The 24,202-nt window shown below is 33.0% G+C and overlaps 4 protein-coding genes and 1 long non-coding RNA gene across 7 annotated transcripts; 1 reads left to right on the plus strand and 4 right to left on the minus strand.

Annotated features, from left to right (window-relative positions):
• Positions 1-858: 858 nt before the first annotated feature.
• On the minus strand, positions 859-3,458 carry LOC140838206 (cyclin-B1-2-like). Its single transcript, XM_073204349.1, has 4 exons — positions 3,253-3,458; positions 3,067-3,167; positions 2,398-2,495; positions 859-1,188 (listed from the first exon to the last, which is right to left on the minus strand). Exons 1-4 carry the CDS (start codon positions 3,370-3,372, stop codon positions 1,088-1,090), a joined length of 420 nt encoding a protein of 139 aa, XP_073060450.1. The 5' UTR covers positions 3,373-3,458; the 3' UTR covers positions 859-1,087.
• A 3,230-nt stretch (positions 3,459-6,688) lies between these two features.
• Positions 6,689-9,962, minus strand: LOC140838208 (uncharacterized). 3 transcript variants are annotated; one of them, XR_012119545.1, is made up of 7 exons: positions 9,600-9,962; positions 9,379-9,516; positions 8,545-9,017; positions 8,380-8,445; positions 7,321-8,279; positions 7,044-7,136; positions 6,689-6,959 (listed from the first exon to the last, which is right to left on the minus strand). It is a non-coding gene; the product is annotated as an uncharacterized lncRNA (long non-coding RNA). The 3 variants fall into 3 exon arrangements; XR_012119547.1 differs by having other exon boundaries at positions 8,545-8,603; positions 9,600-9,942; XR_012119546.1 differs by lacking the exon at positions 8,545-9,017 and having other exon boundaries at positions 9,600-9,937.
• Positions 9,963-11,674: 1,712 nt separating this feature from the next.
• LOC140837879 (transcription factor CYCLOIDEA-like) lies at positions 11,675-13,075 on the minus strand. Its single transcript, XM_073203964.1, has 2 exons — positions 11,800-13,075; positions 11,675-11,702 (listed from the first exon to the last, which is right to left on the minus strand). The coding sequence occupies exons 1-2, from the start codon at positions 12,804-12,806 to the stop codon at positions 11,675-11,677; spliced, it is 1,035 nt and encodes a 344-aa protein (XP_073060065.1). The 5' UTR covers positions 12,807-13,075.
• Positions 13,076-16,489: 3,414 nt separating this feature from the next.
• Positions 16,490-16,918, minus strand: LOC140837639 (small polypeptide DEVIL 4-like). Its single transcript, XM_073203754.1, has one exon. The coding sequence runs from the start codon at positions 16,709-16,711 to the stop codon at positions 16,559-16,561; it is 153 nt and encodes a 50-aa protein (XP_073059855.1). The 5' UTR covers positions 16,712-16,918; the 3' UTR covers positions 16,490-16,558.
• Positions 16,919-21,797: 4,879 nt separating this feature from the next.
• On the plus strand, positions 21,798-23,335 carry LOC140838210 (probable galacturonosyltransferase-like 1). Its single transcript, XM_073204352.1, has 2 exons — positions 21,798-22,949; positions 23,115-23,335. Exon 1 carries the CDS (start codon positions 21,911-21,913, stop codon positions 22,946-22,948), a length of 1,038 nt encoding a protein of 345 aa, XP_073060453.1. The 5' UTR covers positions 21,798-21,910; the 3' UTR covers position 22,949; positions 23,115-23,335.
• Positions 23,336-24,202: the final 867 nt, after the last annotated feature.

Consider the following 24,202-nt stretch of genomic DNA (forward strand, 5'->3'; position numbering starts at 1 on the left):
TTTCTTTTGACTAAATATTTTAAAGCTCTAATCACTAATACTCTTTAAAAATATTATTTAATTTAATTTGTTTATATTCACCCCTTCATGGCTTGTAATGGGAATGAATTTATAATAACTTAGAAAGTACTTATAAAAATTCACAGATTTTGCTAATTTAATCTTTTCATTTGGAAAAATGTTTGAATCAATCTTATTTGCTGGAATTCGAGACACAAGACATATGCTAATTAACTTCTAAGATTTTTTTCGCATTAAGGTGTTAATCTCATGTTTGTGGTTAAGAGTTGAGACTTACGATTTGAGATCCTGATTGAAGCATCACATGAATCACATCTCAAAATTATGCATGTTAAAGATTGATCAAGTCGATAATTGGCCAGTTATACCACGAATGAGTGTTTGACATATATTGCTAATTGAAAAACATAAGACCGCCTCCAACATCCTGCAAATTTTAATCATAACGCATTTTCTTCGATGGCCTATAAGTAAAGTCCTCAATTTAATTATTATTATTATTATTATTATTATTATTATTATTATTATTATTATTATTATTATTATTATTATTTATCAAAAAGGACGTGTAAAGAATTTCTAACCCAAAATCTTGAAGGTGACCTCCCTCGCAAGATCTTTCTTATCCACCTTTTCACGTGCACTTCCAGAGAAACAAACCAGTGATGAATTTGATGGCTGCATTTTTTGGCAAACAAATATTCGGGCAAGGCAGCTTGACAAGCTCAATTGTGGTATTACTACCCAACCATACAGCCCGACAGCAGGATTGCTGATTTTTCAAACCAAGCGCTTTGTTTTAAGGTAGGTACGGAAGTGTAAATTTGAAAAAGGAAATAAAAAACAAGTATGAAAACTCAACTTTGGATCGGATTGGCATTGGCATCATCAACGGGAATACAAGAGTTGCGATATAGTCCAAGAAATCACAATCCGTTTCACCAGAAACAGGGAAACAACAGGGCAGCATGGTTACAGATCATATCCGTTGCATTTTAAATGTAACTTAGACAGTACGTGAATGGACACGCCTAAATATTTGTTCCCAGATATTATTCTCTATGACTCACATGAAACTAGGGAATGGTGGTCCTTTTGACAGCCCAAGTCGCACTTCCATTCCATGATGCATATCAGCAGTGCGGAATGACTCAGAATCCTTTGGATCTGAAAGCAAAGAAAAGGACTACGGTTCACGAAAGCCCAAGAAAATTAACCATGTAGATCACAAATTCTAACAATAAATAGCAGGAGTTCAAATAGAACACAAGATGCCTATCATATGTAACGTGTTTTAGAGTCCAGATATTCTCATTTACACACCCTACCATGACAGAAATAAAATTAGCAAAAGGCTTTGATTGAAATTTGATATAAATGGAACTCTGCACTGATCAATTTACCAACACAAATATGATACACGGCCGTGCTTATAGCTTATTCCTATGAATACAATCCTTCTGAATGAAATTCATAGTATTTCCCAGACTGCCAATCCTTCAGTGTTATGATACACCACCAAATCCATCTGCCCTAGTCCCAGTCCAAAGGCATCAAAGTTCAGAATTCTTCGTACCACAATATAATTCAGACATGGGCGATTATCGGACCACTTCCTCCTCCCTTCACCCAGAAGAACTACTAAACTACTAGTGAGAAAAGTTCATGAATTGTTCAAAGAAAACTTGCTCACCCCCATGTTCGATTTAAATTATTGAAGGTGAAAATATTATTTAAGGCAACACTAAATAATCATAACAAGATATTTCACAAACTTATAATCCATTTAAACAACAAGCTGCCGCTTAATAAGGACGAAGAGAGTGGAAGAATTACTCTGATTATATTCAATGAATAAAGAGCTGATACATGATAAGTATAAATAAGCCCTAAGCTACCGAGATCCCTAAAATAATCAATATAACCTAATCTAATAAAGTTTAAAGTTAGATAAATTGCAGAAAAAATCCTGTCCTGACCAATGATTGATTAGATAAATATTTAATCCAACACAAGCATTCTTTATTTTTAACAGAGTGAATTAGCCACACCTCAACAACAAACCTCCTTAAATCTTAATCAAGATTCAGCCAAACAGAATCTATAGCACTTGAGCAACAATATCAAATAATGGAAAAGACCTTTTCATTATTGGCCATAATTAGTACAAGTTTCAGAACATTCCCTCAATTTTGGTGAAAACATGCCATTTAACATTCAAGAAATGAACATTGATTATCACATCACACTATTTAGACAGCAAATAGCCACATCAGCAAGTAACATTATATCCACTAATTTGAATGAAGAGAAAATAAAATGAGATTAGAAATAAATCAAGCAATAGAATTTTGCATTTCAACAGTACTGCAATACCATTGAGGTAGTCTTCAAAACCAAAACCTTCCAAAGTCCCGTCAATGACCTCTAAACCCAAAAAGGAAGATGGTATAGCTCCAGGAGGCCTTTGAAATCTGGAATTGATAAAGCAATTATATAGCTGACTAGGTGAGAATTTAGTCCAGGGAAAAATGTGTACAATTTTTCGTTACTACCAGTTATCAAACAGCACGCCTTCCTAATAGACAAGATTAAAAATAAAATGAATTATATAAAGGTTCAGAAAAATGACACCTGACAAATCCCATGTACAAACTTTAACATTTGTTCCAAAAAAAAAAAGTACAAACATTAACATTATAGACAAAACATAACTCCTGAGAGTATATCACTAACAATCTAATATATTATACACTAAAAATATGAAGTCCAACTCCTCTTTACAGATCCCTGACTCCAGGTTTTCAAGAATCAGATACCTAATCACCACAAGATCTCAAGTCCAACGACCGATTAAAAGGGTGTAATACAAAGCTCAAGCAAAGAAATTTCTTTAAAAACAAGCTTCCATTCCGTTCAGTACCACGCCAACGACAAAAAAAACTATTGCAACGAAAAAACCCTAATTTCCGCAATTCACGAAAGGTAGAAAATAAATCAAGAGGAAAAGAGTCGAAAAACACTAAGAGCCAAGGAAGCACGAACTTGGATAGAATTTGGCGATCGAGTTCCCTCTTCATTGGAAACGCAGCACCGTAAGTATCACATAAAATTCTCTTGTTCATGCCTTCTTGCTTCAACTTCGCCTATTCATCAACGCCAAAACAAAAACACAACAATAAAAAAAAGTAACAATAAATGCAGAGAGTGAAAAGTGCATAAAAAATTTACAGATCGATAGGCAGATTCGAGAGGGTGAGGCTCAATAATATCGCTCTTCACGCCATGGATTCCATAGCGTAGTGGATCGTCTCTTCGGCCTTCGAATGGTGAGAAGTTCGCCGAATCCATTTGACAACTTTCCCTTTGTCACTTCGTTCTACTGCGAAAGAATTAGAGAAATGGCGAAAGTAGAGGTTATGTGCGATAAAAAAAAAAAAAAAAAAAAAAACCAAACTAAAAACAAACCCAGAAATCTTTTCACGCAAGAAAATAACAAATGCGAAGTCAAACATGGGCTGGGCTTTAAAGTTGATTTTGGGTCGAGCTTCAAGTCCAAATAATGTTCTCGGCCCAATATTCATTAAATTTATCCCTGCTAGCTCTGTCCATAAAGTGGTAGATACATAAAATATATTATAGAGCGGCAAATGCCTACGAAAGATGAAATTCTCTGAAATCCCCTAGAACGAGTATGCATGGTTAGAAGAAAATGTAGAGATCACCTATGAAATAAATATATAAATAATTTATAATTGTCAGATAATACAGGGTTTGGTTGAATTTATGCTTGAAGCTCAGTGAAGTTTATTTTTTTTGTTTGTTTAATGTTACTAGTAAGAAACACATGTTTTTCACACAAGAACACTTTATTTTTTTATCGATTAAGTATCTAATTGAATTAAAAATGATGTTTATGCTGAAGATTCTGAAACACATACATGTTAAGGTATCCGATCGAATTAAAGATAATGTTCATACTGAATATTTTGAAACATGATAAATATAGCTAATTATGTCAATTAATACATATCCCTTTTTTTTCACTTTTATAACTCGTTAAAATTTTGTATCTTTCTTTTTATTTATTAGGTATTTCAACCTTTTTTGTCAGAAAATTTTTGTTGTCAATCTCCATATCAAATAGATAATGACATAGGGGACAACTCTAAAGAAATTCTTAAAGCATATTTTCAATTAGAGACCAGTATTCATGTCCGAGAATTTTTTAGTGTCAATACTCATAACAATTTTTTTAAGTTTAACTCATTGACATTAAAATATTAAAAAATACATATTACTTTATTAAGCATGTAGACTTTTTTCCCACTTAATATGCACAAAGTAATTTCATTCTCATACCAAATTCATCCGATTCTCATATCAAGCCAATTATTAAATTTAATTTATTTGCTACTCATTGAAGTATTATTGAATGATAATTTAGGTTTAATAGACAAAAATATGGTATTCTAAAATTTAAATCAATTACTTATCAATAATATATATACTATTATGCTATAATCGAGTTCTCTTAATTAATTACTATTTCACTCCAAACAATTGTTCTTGATACTCCAATCATCTTCCTAATATCAAAGTTGATCAAAATTATGTATTTGGTCGTATAATGTTGTCCTATGTAATATACTATATATTGGTATGTTTTCAAAAGTATTTGATGCATGAAAATATAACAGTACTATCAATTCATTGTTGACATCAAATGTTTTCTAACTATATTTTCATGTATTCAATATAAGTTAATATTTTTGAAATAAATAATTTAATGTAATGCAAAGAAGAATTTATCAGGTAAATTTTTTATATAACCCTGGTTAATATTTTTTTTAAAAAAAAATGACCTCTTATAGTATATTTCAAATACATTTGAGGATATCATATTTTTTTTGAAAATGGTTGACTAGATCCATTTTCCCAATTTACTCGAATTTTTATCATCATTATGTATATATATTTAGCGTAATATTACCTTGTTTTGAATAATATTTTCTTATGGACAACGTTGGAGGGTTAGTTTCAGAAATTATTCAACTCATTATCGATTAGTTGGTTTGAAATTATTAGAAACATCAAAGGCAGAAGACCAATCATCATTAGGCAATATCGAAAATTAAAGAATAGCAAGAATACAAAAATAAAAGGCAAAAACTTGTGTGAGACGGTCTCATATTTGTGAAAAAGATCTCTTGTTTGGGTCATCCAAGAAAAAATATTGCTTTTTATGCTAAGAGTATTATTTTTTATTGTGAATATCGGTAGGGTTGACCTGTCTCACATATTAAGATCCGTGAGACGGTCTCACATGAGACCCACTTAGAATAAAAACACAATTTAAATTTTTATTGATGAGAAAATATTGATATTAGATGTTTGAAAGTTGAAAAAAGAGAACAAAAATGCAGTATATAACAGCTAGAATATCTTTTCACCAACCAGCTCTCCATATATATCCCAGATTTCACGCACTGTTAATATATATATATATATATATATATATATATATATATATATATATATATATATATATATATATATTTCTCACTTCCTCAGAATTATGAGGCTAGCAAAGTACAATTTACGTACGGCCATACTTATTCCACAACTTCATCATGAAAAAATCTCTGGTCAAACTTCGACACAAGGCTCTCCATGCCCACAATCCAATATAATTCTCGCAATCATTAATAATACTAAGTTATCTATAATTCGATGTGAGCTTCTTAACTAATTTTTTTATGTATTGGAAATAAAAGAATTTTATTTTAAATAAAAATTTAGAGATTATATTTAAAAAAAATAGATGGATTTTTTAAAAATATATAAAATAAAAATGTATGGTGTATCAAGAACCATAGATATATGTAAATGAAGAGTGTCGTTGAAGAATTTAATGCAAGCTCTAGCTCCCCGTTTCTGCCACTAGTAGAAAAATCGCTTTTTACTTCGAGTATTCAATGAAGTAATAAGGTAGTTAAGTGCTGAAGTATATGGACGTGAAGTAATAGATGTATCTTTTACTTCGCATAATAACCGAAGTTGTATGATTGAAAATACTGAAGTCTTTGGCCGGTTTTCGAAGGAAAACCGGTCCAAAATTGGACCGGTGCCGAAGTAAGAAATGTGTTTTACTTCATCGATTATTGTAAGTAACAAAGTAATATATTATATATAACTTCGTCTTAATTATTATTTAGCGAAGTAGTTTATAATATTTTACTTCACAATTTACATTGGGTAACGAAGTAATTCATCTGAAAGACTTCGTAGTTATGTATTTTGGTGAGGTAATAGTCACAAACAACTTCATAATTTATCCTATTTGTTGAAGTAAATATAATCTATAACTTCAGCATTTATCCTATTTGTTGAAGTATTTTATATTATGTTACTTCACAATTTACATTTAGTGACAAAGTAAGTGGTTCGAAAGACTTCAATAATTTGTATTTTGATGAAGTAATTGCGCAAAACAACTTCGCTTTTACAGAACAATGTTGAAGTAAATTAATTCTATCACTTCGTCTGATTTCTTATTGAAGAAGTATTTAATATTATGTTACTTCACAATTTGCAAATAACAACGAAGTAATTTACCTGTTACACTTCATTATTTTTTATTTTGATGAAGTAATTGTTAATACACTAATATAATTAAATTCATAAATTATCCATCTAAAAATGATGAATATCCACGAATCCACAATTACATATTCATCAATCCACAGATAACCCAAAAATGTATCAACAAAACCAAAAGTATATCCAAAAATCCACAATGACAAACAAAATATTTATCCCCAACATACATCATCCATTTAAGCACCTACATAGGAGTAAACAAATTCACTCCATTCACTTCTGACCTCGTCATATTGAGATTGGGTGTAATATTGGTTCTTGATGCATCCTACAAACTGAAATTTGAAAAAGAAAATACATTAGATTCTTCTATTTCAAATAAAAATTGACAGAATCCCATCCAATCTGTATTCACTCACCATAAGAAGAAGTGGATTATAATACAAAAAAGCCTCATACAAAAATAAATCCCTCAGATCTGCACTCATTCTCATGACAGAATCCCATCCAATCTGCAATGTCATTCATAAAAAAACTCAATAGGAGCCAACTAGAAATGAAGTATATATCATGCAAAACTTTTGAGGTTTAGTCATCCAATCAAAATACATGCAACCAAGACATATCAAAGACATACTAGAGACATCGAATGCATGCATCAGCATGTGTACATTCATTTTAAGGTATAACACTGACCTTGCAACAAATGAATACCCATATGAAAAACAGCAATACATGAACATAAAGTAAGATTAAAAATGACGCGATGGACAAAAAGATATATTATTCAAACAAAAGCTGTAATTCTATGTCATTGATGCAGTGATTTGAGCAACACAATAGTCAAGGTGAGTATGATTCCAAAGAGTTTAGAACAACAAAAGCCTGAACAAAAAAGTGATATATTGATAAAACTTCAAATGGCCATAGGATTCATAACTTTTGACAATTTTGGAATTGTGAGATGTACAAGATGATAACAAGGAGTGTCGCAAAGTTGTTGACCACGCTAAAGTTCTCTGCAAATCCAGTCATTTTGCCCATGTAAAGAGAGAGACTTTCTGTTTCATAATTTTAGAACAGATTACTAAATTTTTTTATTTATTTTGAACTTCTCATCGTCCCAAATTCTAAATATACTTTATTTTTACATCTAGCTCATTCAGGTTGGTTTTCATAATTTTCTAATGTAATGATGTATGATGAAAATTCTACTCATGTAGCCGAATTACAATTTCCTACTTTATCAAACTAAAAAGTGAGAAAAATAAAAATCGTTAATCTCCCTCATTTTTCCTGTTAATGGTTCCCCTTTCTTCAAGCAACCCAAAAAAATATATGAAAAAAGTAAATGGACCTCAGAATATCCAAATGTACTCATCATAATACTCTTTCCCTCAATTATGAAAGATTGTTGATATACCCGGGAAATTAAAAATTCAAAGAAGGTTATAAATCGAAAGATCACTTGAGACCAGATTATATTTATAACTAACCCGATAAACCTGGTTATAGTGATACCTTGAATCTCCATAGCAGAACAGGAGAAGGCATAATAGCTACACTTGGCAACGGTGAACTCATACCCTTCATTACATTTGACACTATGGAATGTAAGAAATCTTCTTCAGCACTATTTCCCAGTTCATTTGTACCTGGCAGATAACATCATAACATAGTTAATATATGGAATAAATCAGTGAAAAAGGAGAAAAACCACGTCTAAAAGAAAGTGTAGGATAAATCTTCTCTCGCCAACATCAAACACAACAGATCGGCTTCCAGACTTGCGTAAATGCGGACTGTTGTTAGGTACAAGATCTACAAATATAGATGGAGGTGAGATTAAAAAGGCAGTTTTATACAATCAAATCCTTCCCAAAAACTACAACTGCGAGCAGAATAAACAGGAAAACATACATGACGTCAGTCAAATCTCTCATGCTAGTACTGCTGCTATTGAACAACAAGCCATGCAACTACAACCAAGCTCATTACCACCAGAAAACCCAACGTTAGAAAAAAAAAGGTTGCCACCATCACTACACACGTTTCAAAAGGCAACCAATTTATAATCCTAGTTGATAGCTTTAAGCAGCATTTGCTTGTACTCATTCAGCAGACATACATTGAAATCAACAAGCAAACAATGAAAGATGATACGGCAACAGAGGTAAACTCATCATGTAATAAATAAAAGTTTAACGAAACATGTCCATTTGCGAATTCATGAAGGATCAGATAACAATACCTTATTTGACACATGGTCTAACAATGCACGGATGAGCCATGGTAATGATCTAGATCCTAGAAGTCTCGCTATAGAATACATACGAGGCATTCCAAAAAAGGAACTATGTAATCTGCCAAAGCTTTGATATGCAATTTAGATCCTACCATCAACATGAGGGAAAGTGAAAGGTCATGAATAAAGAAACAAATGATAATATAAATCGGTATTAAATGCATTCATTTTGAAAGCATAGATCACGTTGATAATATAAACCCTTCTTCATACATGTCCTATGCATACTACTTGGGAAAATGGTCATTTTTCTACGAGTAAATAATATAACTCCTTTTTTGTTTCATGCACACCATATACAAGTCGGAAAAATACAAAAGGAGGGACCTCATTCTCGGATACTAGCTGGACATATAACAACCCAACAATGCGTCAATATTATGCTACTAACGCAAAGAAAACCATTAAATCGGATTGGAAAAAAACTCGAATCCAGACAGCTTGTATACCTGAACTATAGACTAGAATTCAAGCTAAAATGCACCAAGAATCTAAGTTGAACGGGCAGTGGTGGTCTCAAGATGGTGCAAAGGTTGTATCTAGCAGGAAAACTCGCTGGAATCGCGACTGGACGGAGCTAAATGTGGCTGGAAATCGCAGGGATAACAGGGAAAACATTAGGGCTTTGACTTCTCAACAACAAACCACTAAAAAACAAAGAAATCGACACCGAAAATAGAGGACAAACTCGCGCACGGAAAAAGACTGAAACAGGGCTCTCACTCGCGCAAGTTCTTCCAATCTGAGGCAGGGAAGGAGGCGCAAGGTTAGGGGAACTAGGTTTCTGGCTACTGCACTTCGATCTCCGGTGGTCGGACAGCACACAGTGGTGATTGGAGTCGGGACGCAACACTGACGGGAGTAGGGGAAGGGTTAAGAGATTGGGGATTTGGGTTTCACTTTCTCTCTCTTGTAGTGTGTTGTGTAATATTTTTAATTAAACTATCGGTTCATCTTTTTACTTCGGTATAAATTTATTTTCTTTATTTTTTACTTCATCAACATTGATATGCCGAAGTAAAATATAATAAAAAAATATAGTGAAGCCCGTGTTTTTAAACATCCGAAGTAAAATATATTATTTTACTTCGCTTGTGTTATTACTGAAGTTATTGGTAATGTATTACTTCGTAATTTATTATTATCGAAGTAACGTTTGCCGAAGTAAAATTCGATTTTTCTACTAGTGTGCATACTCCGTCTGTCTCTTCACGTCGATCATTGTGGGCGCTCTAGTCCAAAGTAAGAGAGTTTTGAGGTTTTCTTCTGTTGAGTTGCTCAGGTAAAATCACTGTTGCTGTTGCTAGTTAGCAGTAAGTTATTACATATATCTACGAAATGGGAAAATTAATGATCATACTTTTTATCATTAATTTGCAACGAGCGTGCAGTGAAAGTGCGGTTATACACATCCAATGAAGGGTTATTTTTCACAGCTACTGGTAAGTAAAAGAAGGCGTGAGCATGCATGCATGATTTTATTTATATAATATGGAGTGACTTTATTACTAGAAATGACGTTTATATATATATATATATGTATATATATATATATATACATAAAATATAATATATTATTCGTTTTTTCAGAGAGAATGAATTAGTTTCTAACATGTTATTTTTTAAAGCCCTGAACAATCTATAAATGTTAAAAAAATATATCAAACAAGCTAAACACCCACCAAAACTGGACATAATTAATTTGTACCTTTGGACCAAAAATCCCCATTATATAAAACATTTACCATTGACTTAATCACAAATTAGTTAAGTCGACTACATGGTTAATTCTCTTTTCTTTTTGGGTTTTTTATGCTTTATTTCAAATCAAAATCTTGACTAATGTTTCATCAAGTTGTTAGTCAATTGATTCAAGATTGGGCTCAACTTCAACGATTTCCTTGAGCTATAAAGAAGTTGATTTTTTGAGAAAGATCGATAAAGATCCACGGATGGACAATGCAAAGACACAAGAGACCTTTTCTATGTGAAAAATGCAGAATAAATTCTTTTGCTATTATCAAAAATATATTTTAAAGAATATATCCATTGATTGAACCCAAATGTTCATGCCGATCAAACTTGATCAAGTTTTAGCCTAGTTATCCGCTCACACTAAAGAACAACTAAATAAATATGTAGAGAGAAACGACTGAGAAGACTCGTTTCACTGCGGGAAAATTTTGTCTTTCACTAAAAGCATGTTGCATGATATATAACACAAAGATTGATAGCCAGAGTGCAAAGATCCAACTGAACATCAAGAAAGGCGTCTCTATTGTTACATCTGATTATATACATTGGCTTGACGGAGGACCCAGAGCATTCTCTTAGTTCTTTCACTAAAGTTTAATCTTTATATGTAACTGATTAATTATTCTGCGTGATTATTTTTCCCTGGTCAAGACCAAAACATCTATCAAACATCTAAATGTTTAAACACTTTGGTAGTCTAGCTACTTTAAATACTTGTAATAATTTTCAGTAATTGTGGCACAAGCTAGCTAGGCACATAACCTTTATCAAATGGACAAATATATAGAGAAACACAACTGAAATGACTCCAATGTGAGCTCTGTTTTGAATTCATGTTCACACAGAAAATATGACAGTAGATTAGATTCAACAGGCGATCTAGACGCACGAAAAAATATACATCCTGTTGATCTTTGAATCATATAAATGATGAAAAATCGTGTACGTTAGCAAAAACATTTACACTTGTGGTAGGCTTCCAAACTGGTATTAATTGGTTGTAACCTCCATAGGTTCTCTACATGTTTGAAGAGCTTTAGACAAAGAGAAACAAATATCACTGTCATCTCATCTGAATCATAATTAGAATTGACAGTTCAAGAAAAAATAAGTACCTGTTGATGAACCTGTGCTGATCCAGAATGTCACATAAGCTTGATTGTGCTGTTAAGCTGCTAATATCACAATTTTGATTTACGTTTTGCTGAAACCTGAGCATCGAATTGTGCTTCAACATCCTTCTGATGACAAGGGATTCTTGAATTAGGCCTTCAGTTGCAGCAGCTGTATTGGCTAAGGGAAAATGGAAGGTAGGCTCAGTATTGGAAGGGGGCACTTTGCAAACTTCTGAAAGACTGTTTCTAGCCTGAATTGGGATATAAGGGTTCAAGTTAGAAGACATGTTGCTAGATTCAGTAAGCTTCTTCATGCACAGTTTTTCTCTCGTTCTTTCCCTAGCTCTTGCTCTTGCCTTAGCCCTGGATTCTTTGGCAAGGTTCAACACATCCTGCTGCGGATCTTTTGCTCTTCTACATCTGTAAGTATTTGTCGGGACTAAGTTCCCAGTAGAATCTGCGTCTAAGTAGTTTCCATTTTCCAACTCTATTAATACCTCGCATTCTGAAGGGGAAGAAATGCTTTTATTAGTGCAAGTAGAGGCATCACTTTTCTTCGACCGCACCAGCTCCTTAATTGCGGCTTTCGATTTCGTAAGCAGCCATTCAAGGGTTTTACTTGGCGTGTCAAACGCTAGCATTTCTTGAAGATCAAAAAACTTTCTTGCCATGCCTATCGACAGCCTGACTCTCCGATCCCTCGGCCCTTGAGATGTCACTATTTTACTGTGCCGATCTTTTTTTACCGTTTGCTTTGCTTGAAACGTGTTAGCCATGGTAAAATTAGGGTCTTTATTTATCCCACCGATTACATCTTGGTTGTACAAGGTAGAAGCTTCAAGAAACGGAGCATTAACGCCTACAAAGTGTCCCGCGAGAATGTCATGGTGGTGCTGATGAAGCAAGAATTCAGCGCCATTAATTAGGTCGACGACGGAAGTAGAGGTGTGAGATTGAAGAGGAGATGAAACCTGCGGAAGCTGCAGGTATGTGCTCTTGCTAAACATTTTAGAACTTAAAGATTGAAAAAATGGTAAACCCTAGTTATGTTTCTTTGCATAAAACTAGGCATCAAGATAACCCATAGACTAAAAACCCCTTTCAATTCTTGATTGATTTCAATCATTTTTGGCCAAGGTTGAAGTTTTCCCCAGAGGGAAAAAGGGCGGGTGTTCGAACATAAAATATGCAATTGCTATAATTGCTTTATTTATGTATGGAAAACGACTTTGCCTGAGAAAGACTGGAAGCTAGCGTGTAGGTTAAAACCGGAGGACGAAGATATGATGAACTGGAGAAGTTGGGGTTCAATTTTAGGAGTAAAAGGGATGTACCTTTTCTTGGAACGCCGAATAGAATTGCCGAGATACACTGCATTTGGCATTAATTGGCTGTAGAAATTAAACAACCTAGTTTAACTTATTATACTATCTTTTACCAGTACAATATATTGTCAATTCAATATGTAATCCACTGTTTCTGCTACAGTTCCTCCACTTCAGAAACATATCATCATCATCCTCTAAATAATGATTCGTTCATTAGTATGCATATATCGATCACATTGGCAGAATGAAAACTACCAAGAAACACTGTTTATAAAAACCAATTACCAAATTCAAAAATGATATATATAAAACATCATAAAACCTAACGTTTAGGGATACAAAATAGACCAATACAGTAACATATATACACGGTTCACTCCAATTAGGCTTGATGGGTCTTCGAGTTCCAACTTTCAAATCTTGAAAGAAAAGGTAGCTAGGGTTAATTTGGCGTGTAACAAGCCAGGACTTAGGTTTTTCCAAGCAAGAGCCGTGAGGTCTTTGTAGGTGTGACCTTTGCATGAATGGTGAAAAAAGGCTGTGTTTAAAAAACAGATTTTAGAGTCTAAAGAATTCGTACCTTTGTCTATAACCCTACGCAATGGACAAACTCAACTTCATTGGCTTCTCTTTCAACGGGGGCCCATTACCATCGTGTCCTGTTCTTCGTTACTCAGAATAAGCACTCGTCTCTCCATTTCCGGCATGACAGTAAGCAACCCACAAATCTCTTCTGGTTCATCCCGCAGCCTTTCATCCCTTCTCTGTAACTGTAAACAATTAATTTACCTTTTTTTTTTGCTTTTATTTGGAGAAATATAGTGAGATTATTGATTTATTATTTTGAGTTTGAACCATTTGCAGCGTAAACTAGCTAAAACTCGAAGGGTTTGGATTTTTTTATCCTAATGGCTAGTTTTGAGCTACAATCTTGCCATTTTTATTTCCTTGGTGCGTAATAAACAGTTTATTTATATAAAAATGCTTTAGGGTTCTGTTAAGCTTAAGTCACTTATCATTGGATACTTGAATTTTTTTAGCCCAAGCCTTTCATTTTTTGAAAAAAGAAAAAGCAAACAAAAGTCGGTGAAATAAATTTGGATTCTATATATAGCTAAAAAAATAAACTCTAATTACAAATTTATCTTTGAATTTCCCTCTTTTTGAATCTCATGTCTTGTGAGAAGCATAAATAGATTTTTTAAAAAAAATGCATCAAATTTTATTCATTTTGTGTTCTTGAATTTTTTTTTCTTTTCGTTATGAGCGGTGAAGATATAAGAAAAACTCTCTTTTCCGATTTTTTTGCTAAAATTTATCAATTTGTAAAAATTTCAATTGCGGCAAAGTACATTATATCATACACACACTATTAGAACATAATAAAATAACCACCGTTGTGCTTGTGGGATTGCTAGATAGGATAAAATAACAGGGCAAAAACTTGTGTGAGACGGTCTCACGGGTCGTATTTGTGAGACGGATCTCTTATTTGGGTTATCCATGAAAAAATATTACTTTTTATGCTAAGAGTATTACTTTCTATTGTGAATATATGTAGGATTGACCTGTCTCACAGATCAAGCTCCGTGAGACGGTCTCACATGAGACTCACTCAAATAACAGATATTAAGAAAAGAATGTGTGGATCTGTGGTATTAGGGACGGCTCATGGCTTAGTCCGATGCTATATATATAATTCATTTGAAGCACTAAGGGTAGATGAGATCCTACCTATATGGGCACTACCCTCACTTCATTTCAATGGGTAAGATCTTGTCACACATACAATTTCAAAAAAAAAAAAGTGGGTCCTACATATGCATGGACAAATCTTGGTTATTCATCTTATCATGGAGACAATGCCCATATGGGTAGGATGAAATAAACCAGCACTAAGATATGCAACCCCCGGCCCCCGTATACTTAAAATCCAAATAAATTAAATTTAAAAGTAACTTACGTGTGGGAGTAAGGAGTTAGATGAGGAAAAAAAATGAAAAAGATAATACCGAGAGATGTTGAAATTACTAATAAATCCATAATGAAATCTGCATTTGAAACAAAAATGATATGATAGGTCATACTAAAATAGTTACTTTAAGCTTAATAATAATAATAACTAATATCCGGAGAACGCATTGCGTGCTCAATCATGATTTTTTAAAAAAAAAAAAAATAGATATAGAATAAAGAAAATTTTGTAATTTAAATTAAATATAGAGACAATATGGCAATTATAAAAATTGATAAGAGCAACATTAGGTCTTTCCGTAGATCAATAGATGTCTCAACCTTAATATAATGTGCAATAGTTGTTTATCCTGGGTAGAACAATTGAAAGTGATGATTGAACTGTTATACAATTTAAAATATTTGAATTTTACTTTTATCAAGCCTATACCTTTTAGTAATGCGGTATATGTTTGATCATATATTGATTGATATCCGACTCAGCTTCATTGGTTCGATTGAATGATTGTAAAAAGTATAATTACTGAGAGAATGATTATTGAGTGTAATAATTGTTTCTATTAAGTAATAATGTTGTACTGTCTACGAGTAAGAGAGATTTAAGTCATGGTCCACTCACTTTCGTAAAAATATAATTTAGTTCGTTATAGAAACAATATATACATTAACTATTTTTTAACAAGTTTATATACATTAATTATTGACCAATATTTTTTTCAAAAAAAAAAATTATTGCCCACCTGTAATAGGCCTCAGTTTTGGGCCCACTAACTCGATTCGAGTAGCAAAATTAGGCCCAAGATACAAAATTTTTTTTTTTGGGGGTACGACATACAATTGATTTAGCCTTACTCTTTGCTACCTCAGAAGACCGAAAAACGTAAATTAAAACTTTCAGCAATGCAATAAGAAGACAAAATGAAAAAAAAAAATTAAGAAAAGTGGAAACCATGATTCAATGTGAATGTGTTGAGAATTCAATCGATGAATCACGTGGGAGCAGTCAGCTGCCATATTGACGAATCACCACTTTAATTTCCCACGTGTCATGTCAAGATAGCAGACAGACCAGTATCATGGGATTGGGAACTGGGATTAATCAAATTTAATGTTTTATATATATATATATATAAAAACATACTCCATAGCTGTTTGATTGTCCAAGCTCAACAAATATAGAGATATATCTACATAGAACTAACTACTCGTATATGTTAAGATTCTGGTGATGTAAAATATGTCGAGTGTGTTTGTTTTTCCATCTGTGATTAGCATATCACATGATCTCGTTAAACTGAGGCATGCAGCATCTCGCAAAAGCCATGCGTGCATAAATTGAGAAGAAGATAAATTATAAGTTTACGATATAAAAAAATTAAAATCCCATATAAATAATTCAGGGAAATTATAACTAACAACAATTATTGTTTCTTATTTCTAAAATATTCTTGATTATATCAATCGCGCCAGCAAAGAAGCATCACTGCACATCTTCTTATGATGTAGAGCCTTACTCTTTGTTCCTTCAAAAACCTCCCCAGTTTTTTCGTTGATAATTTTTTCTTCGACCCTTCCAAATCCGACGACGACGATGATGACGAATTTGTCATTTTCAGTTGTTTCAAATAAAGGACTGTTTGGTGAAAAAGAAAATTTGATTGTATAGTGATCGAAGATGGTAAAACTTAAAATTTGGGTTTTATTTCGATGCTAAATCTGATTTTCCTCTTCTTCCTTTTCTAAGTGTAAAGGGATTCGATGCATGCAAATCGCTGAGTTTGAGATGAAGAGCAAAAGGGGTCTTATATAATGCATGGTCGAAGGACTTGTGCCCCATCGTTCTATATAATTAATACACAATAATCAAGATGAAATATTTTATTTAGAATAATCGATATATTGTTTTATATATATATATATATATATATATATATATATATATATATATATTAATTTATAATGATTATTAGTTAATTAAAATATGCTTCATATATCTTGTATATGTCACACGTCACTAGCATAATCTGCATTAAATTAAAATCGAAGCAAGCAATTTTCGTAGTACTTCTAGAGATCCGAGTCGGCTGAAAGCGTGAGTTTTCCAATAAAGTTTGAGTTCCTTTTTTTTTTACTAGAAAGAATTTGATTTCTTGCTTCAAGTTTATCCCGCAAGCTTTTTCTTTTATGCGTGGAGAATGAAAAATATACCCTTCTTCCACCATTTCGTAATTTCATGATATTAGAATTTATGTTGTTTTTAAAAAAAATTGATTTCGCATATTTTTTATGCTTCTTATTCGCCATCAGAATTTTAAATAAAGCAATCGTTTTCAGCACCAAAAAGAAAAATGATATTCAGACAAAATAACGTTCCAAAACTATTTTCCCTATTTGTGCTTTGTCGTATTATCACGTGGAAGTCATTATTAATTTTACGATTAAAATGGACATGAAGTTGGAATTTTCTTGGAAATTTGAGGTTAGGTTGGTAATACATAAATAAATTAAATCCCCCGTACTAGAAGTGCAAGTGACATTAATCAATCCACTTTTGAGAAAAGACTAGGTGAATGTGAGATTAGGAGGGAGACAGCCTTGAAACATATGATGGAAAGGGAATAAATTAAGGTTAAATAAGGCTGTTTTAAATGGCATGGCTGCACAGTAAAGGGGGAACATACATTTTATGGCCTCAGACATCATCATACATGCTCCTTGCTCATCGGTACCCAGAAATCACCTGGTTCTTTCTTTCTGTTTCTTAATTCCTATCTCCATTCAAATGGGACTGATCAGTCGGGATTCGATCGTTTTCGAGTAATGTAAGTTTGGACACTGTAATAAGATCTTACTTGAAAATTATGTATACATCACCATATTGTGTTATATATCAGAGTAAAGATGAGGATTTCAATTTTCTTGCCAGATAATTAAGTGCTAAAAAACATAAACAAAGAAGTCCTGGTAAAATTCATCAGCACAAGTTAAGAAGTCTAAAATAGGAAGAAAAAAAATATATCATAATGTTTGTTTTGATTCTCTAAAGATTTTGATTCCAGACAGGACCTGGATTTAACGTTGAATTAAAATTTGAATTTGGAGTGGACCGTATTTGCTGGTAAAGGTAAACATTACGAATTAACCAAGTTCAATTGATCAGAATATCGAATAAATCTTTTTTGGATTTTGGTGTGGAGAGAATCACAAATCCTGATTTTATTCAATATTTTATGTCCATCATCCTTTTGGTATTAAATATGACTAGTCGGATTAATGAGGAACCCAAAATATCTTTTTAAATTTATTATTATGTAAGCTTAGTCAAAACAAATAAACTAAATTGACAATTCTTAATAAAGAAAACATAAACTTAATTAATAATAAAAAATAAAAACACATGTGACACGATCTAACGAGTTAATTTTACGAAACTGATATTCTATATGAGTCATATATGAAAAAATATAATTTTTTATGTGGAAAGTACTGTTTTTTTAATCATAAATATGAGTACTGTTGACATATCTTACGAATAAAAATATGAAAAATCGATTCATAAAAAAAGAAAACTATGATTTGCCTAAAACCATCAACCAACATTTTTAGAACTATCATTGGAGCGAGCGAGACCTGCTTTGGCCCATCATTTATTACAGAGGCGTAGGCCTATACTGGGCTTGGGCCTTTATTGCTAAACAAATGTCAACAACATTGCATATGTTGATTCGGTATATTCTTGCCCCACCTAGTTATAAGTGAATTTGGCCAGCTTATTTATATTCGACCAGTTAACTGCTATATATTACAGAAATCTAATATTATATTTTAAGAAAGAATATCTTGAATTATTAATCTGATATTTTTGGCATGCATTATTTGTCACAGCTCGGGCTCAGGCCTGCACTTGCGCAATTGCACAATAAGGTCTTATAGCAACTAAAAGTATATGTTCTCGTTTTACCCGCATGTGCCCGCGTACGCACACATATACACACACAATCTCATACATAAAAAAACGCACAAAAGGAAGAGGAATTGCTGCCTTAATTGAGGCTCCACAATTGTGACTGATTACTACACTTCCATGTTCTCCACATGTTCTTCGTCTCTAATTCCCACGCACGACACCAATCAAATTCACATGCAGTCTACAATGTTTACTTCAATTATCGAATTTCTTTAAGATTACTAATTAATTCCTACCAAAATATAAACTAAGAATTCTTTTGACTTAATTCGTAAGAGATTATATACATATTTAAAATGTAAAATAAACAACATAAGTTTATTCTTCAATATATTTTTGTGATTGAAAAAATTCCAATCAATTAAGTCGCAATTTGCAAATCACCAATTAATTTATAGTTATTGTTTTTCAATCCGTACTCATTTCAACCCTTTATTTAAAATGAGTGGCCCGCAATGGTGGGTGGTATGTGGCAATTTTGCTTTGGCAGTTGATTATATTCATGTGTGAGCCAAGGATCAAATGCACGCGAAAAAGTATATATTATTTCATATATATAAACGAGCAATTTACGGATGCATTAATTTCAAGACCAATGTAGAACATATTTTTTCCACATATATTAGTGGATTTCAATGAAAAATTTATCATTTATTTGGAGACGTCAATTAAATTGTAAGCTAAAAATATCAATAAAGAAACTGGGATTTATATATATATATATACAGGGGCGGAGCCAGGATTTAAAATTATCTGGGGCTGACTCCGTCCCATACTGTATTTAATAAATTAAATAATTAACTAAAACTTTAAAATGTAAAATATGTAAACATCAATTTCATGAAAACTTAGAACAAGGGTATTTATTATTTAATATCTTCAAAAAACGGAGCTAAAACACTACTGAAGTTGTGCTCTTCGATTTTTTTAGAATAAAACTCATTAATTATTAATTCAGCTCGATAAGTATTTGAGTTGAAATCGATATTTTGTTCACCCATTGACTGAATTGATGTACTACCTTATCTTAATTCCAAAAAAGATTTTTCAAAATTTTTTCTCTTAAGAATTATTGCGGTCAAAAGCCAAAGTCATTTCACATCATTTTTTGAAACCAATGGTAAAAAAATAATGACATTGACAAACATCAACTGACATCAAAGATATAATAAAATATGTAGCAACTGCATAATTCTATTACCATATATATTTGAAACTTAAAGCTAATTTTAAAAATCAACTGACATCAAGATCTTCAATCTTTTGAGCAAAATGAGAGCAAAAGTCAAATTTAATTATATATATTTGCAGAAAATCATTTTTAAAAAATACTCATGGTTAATTTTTTTTTTCAAATTTGCATTAGTAAAATAAAGAAAAAAAACACAAAAATAAGAACAAAAATAAAAAATGTAGAAAAACTAAAAAAAAAATTAAAAAATTTAGGTGGGGCTGGAGCCCACCCTAGCCCAAGGGTGGCTCCGCCCCTGTATATATATATATATATATATATATATATATATATATATATATATATATATATATATATATATATATATATATATATATATATATATATATGTGTGTGTGTGTGTGTGTGTGTGTGTGTGTGTGTGTGTGTGTGTGTGTGAAAATTACACAGCAGTCGAGTAGGTGATGGGGCATTAAATGTTTCGGAATATAAGGAACTGCATTTATGTTGCTCGATCGAAAGAATATAAATAAAGACATGTGGTTGGGCTATGCTTCCAAGTAGTTTACATTTTTGTTCTCCGAGAAATCGAAATTACGACAATAAAATGACATTTAAGTTAATATTGAAGAATGAAAAATCATAATTTGCAGTGTTTGGTCATCTTATAAGTCAATTTGCACTTTTTGTACACTAACTCATATTTTGGAGTTCAAATCTTTTTTTTTTTTGCGGGAACTCTAGCTAGCCGATTACCAGAAATACATATTTGACAATCAAAAACACTAAAAAAAATATGTTCTTATCAACACTTTTGGGGCAAGATAAATTCAAGAGTATTATTTTTGTATGTGTTTAAATTTAAGAAAATGTTTTGTTATTTGTAGGTTTTATTTATTAATTAATAATTAATTTTGTATTTCTAGGTGTAAATTATAGTATTATGTAACAAATCGACTCATAAGATGACTGAGATTGAAAATGTGGAAATCCCAAAACCGAAATGGTAATTTTCACTGTTATTAAAGGAGGAGGAAATATGATCCAATTTATTCAAAAATAACAAAGTAAAAATATGGGTCCTACCCGCAATTACTGCCTCCTCAAATCATGATTAGTGATGAAAGTGAAGCTAATCAATGGCTCCAAGAAAACTGTCGCAACACACGACAATGTGTATTTCACGTCAGTTGCGTAACAATATGATCCATCTACATGGAAAATACTGAAAATCTCATTTTGAGTTTTCTTTATGATTTTCTTTTATCTCGAACAAGGCAGTTTGATGTGTATTTTCATCGTTTAAAGTGACGATTTCAACATTATTAAAGAAACTGAGAAAAATTTTCCCCTATACAATAAACTAGCATTTAGTATATTACATAAATAAAGTTGAAATATTTTATGTCGAATTCATGATGACACAAATGTCACGCAATAATATCCGGATTGCTTATATGTTTGGATCAGTTTAATATTAATACGTAGATCCACATTTTCAAACCCGGCCTCTTGGAATTTTGTGGTTTTGATTTGAAAATAATTAACTTTTATTTTTATTTTTTATATAAAACATTTATACTAACTTGGTAGCTTGCAAGAATTGCCGATTTATATGAGAATTTTGCCATTTGTGCAGGAGCCGAAACTATGCTTCTGAGTTCAAAAATTTTGATTTTTATCACAATTTCCATTGGAGCAACAAATGCTAAAGACCTCCATTTTAGAGAAGCTCCCAAGTTTTACAACTCACCACACTGCCATTCCGTCACGCTTCCGACGGCCGCCGGAAATACCCTCAGTCTTTGTTTCGACACTACAGCTATACATGTAGCAATGACTCTTGATTCAGTTTATCTCCGGGGTTCGATGGCCGCCATTTTATCCGTCCTCCAGCACTCCTCCTGCCCGGAAAACGTAGTCTTCCACTTCATCGCCGCCTCCTCCACCAACGTATCCGACCTCCGCAGCAAAATCACAAGCTCATTTCCTTATCTAGTGTTCAGGATTTACCCTTTCGACGACTCCACCGCTGCTGGATTAATCTCAAACGCCATCCGTGAAGCCCTCGACTGCCCGCTCAACTACGCCCGAAACTACCTTGCAAATCTCCTCCCCACATGCGTTCAGAAGATAGTTTACCTCGACTCCGACGTCGTACTGGTCGACGACATAGGGAAACTCGCCGCCACCCCGCTAACCAATGATGCAGTCTTGGCGGCGCCGGAATACTGCAACGCCAACTTCACCTCCTACTTCACACCGACATTCTGGTCGAACCCTTCGCTTTCCTTGACTTTTGCCAACAGAAAACCCTGTTATTTCAACACGGGTGTCATGGTTATCGATCTTGAAAGATGGCGAGCTGGAGATTACACAACGAAGATTGTGGAATGGATGGAGCTGCAGAAGAGGATAAGGATCTACGAGCTTGGTTCTTTACCGCCGTTTTTGCTGGTTTTTGCCGGGAATATAGCCCCGGTGGATCATCGATGGAATCAACATGGGCTAGGAGGAGATAACTTCTTGGGGCTTTGCCGGGATCTGCATCCTGGTCCGGTGAGCTTATTGCATTGGAGTGGAAAGGGGAAACCGTGGGCAAGACTCGACGCCGGCCGGCCTTGCCCCTTGGATGCGTTGTGGGCACCTTATGATTTGTTACGATCTCCATGTTTTCTTGAATCTTGAGGTATCATTAATTATGGCTTCCATTATTAATTCTCTGGCATTAACTGATCAGTACTCCTATATACTTCAGTAGTTCTGAAATAGGCATGCCAATGAGTTCAGTTTATTAGCTATTAACTACATTTTTTTTTTCATTAGTACTATTAACAGATGAATTACTTTTCAGGGTTTTTGCCGATCGATGAGCCTCCAAAATACACATACAAATCGATAGCATAAGAGAGACAAGTGATCGAAGTTTGAGATCCTACTCAATTGTGCATGTACGTAAAATCATATATGTAAATAATCTCTATGCTCCCAGCTCTATAGATCATAAATAAACCAAACATATCGAAGGTGTAAGAACTAATTTACAGTATTCGAAATAGAAACGTTGTTGATTCGTTTTTGTTCCGAGTAATCCGCCTCTACACATTTCTTTTGAAATTACTCTTCATGTATTTCAACAAATTTTTTTTTCCATTTAATTAGAATTTAAGTTGCTAAGCTATTGCTATTTTATTTTCTGTATTCTATATCAAACATTTTAACGAAATTATCCTTCCGTACGTATTACGATCTTGTGACTCATGCAAAGGGTATAATCAATTCGAGCTACTCGCGAGCAACTCGGCTCAATTTGTATTACGATCTTGTGACTCATGCAAAGGGTACAATCAAATCGAGCTACTCGCGAGCAACTCGACTCCGTTTCCATATACGTAAATGTCATGTTTAATTCCTCGTGCATGAGTGTGTAGTATGTATGGCTAAAGTTAATTAGAGCTCTCATGTTTCACTGTAAGAACCAAGAAATCCTATTTCAGTGTATTACGAAAAAGAAACATAAATTGATTAACACGAGTAAAGGAAGATAATATCAGTCAACAGAAAAATTTTGTCGGTAAAATCAATCAAAGATAGTTTGTTTCAATTTCTGATATTTTAAAATCCAAGAGACAAGCTAGTCTTTTGTGGTCAACAAATAACGACCTGACAAGAGAAAATAAGGGAATATCATCAATAAATAAATAAATGGTAAAAATTTATGAATAAAGCTGATTAATTTATAGCTTTTAAATCGTAGAAAGAAAGGGAAGAGTGTCGGTAAGCAGAAAGAAGCACGTGGCTGGGTTGGCCGATTGAAAATCAAATGGAGTTTGACGTGTTTGACGTCACTAATTTGATTGCCTTTTCTTTTACTAATTAATTAATTTAATTATAACATCCAATTGACGTCCGCAACGAGCTAGCTAGTTTTAAATGTGGGAG

This window comes from Primulina eburnea, chromosome 8 (assembly GCF_022965805.1).
Source record: "Primulina eburnea isolate SZY01 chromosome 8, ASM2296580v1, whole genome shotgun sequence".
NCBI classification, from domain to species: domain Eukaryota; kingdom Viridiplantae; phylum Streptophyta; class Magnoliopsida; order Lamiales; family Gesneriaceae; genus Primulina; species Primulina eburnea.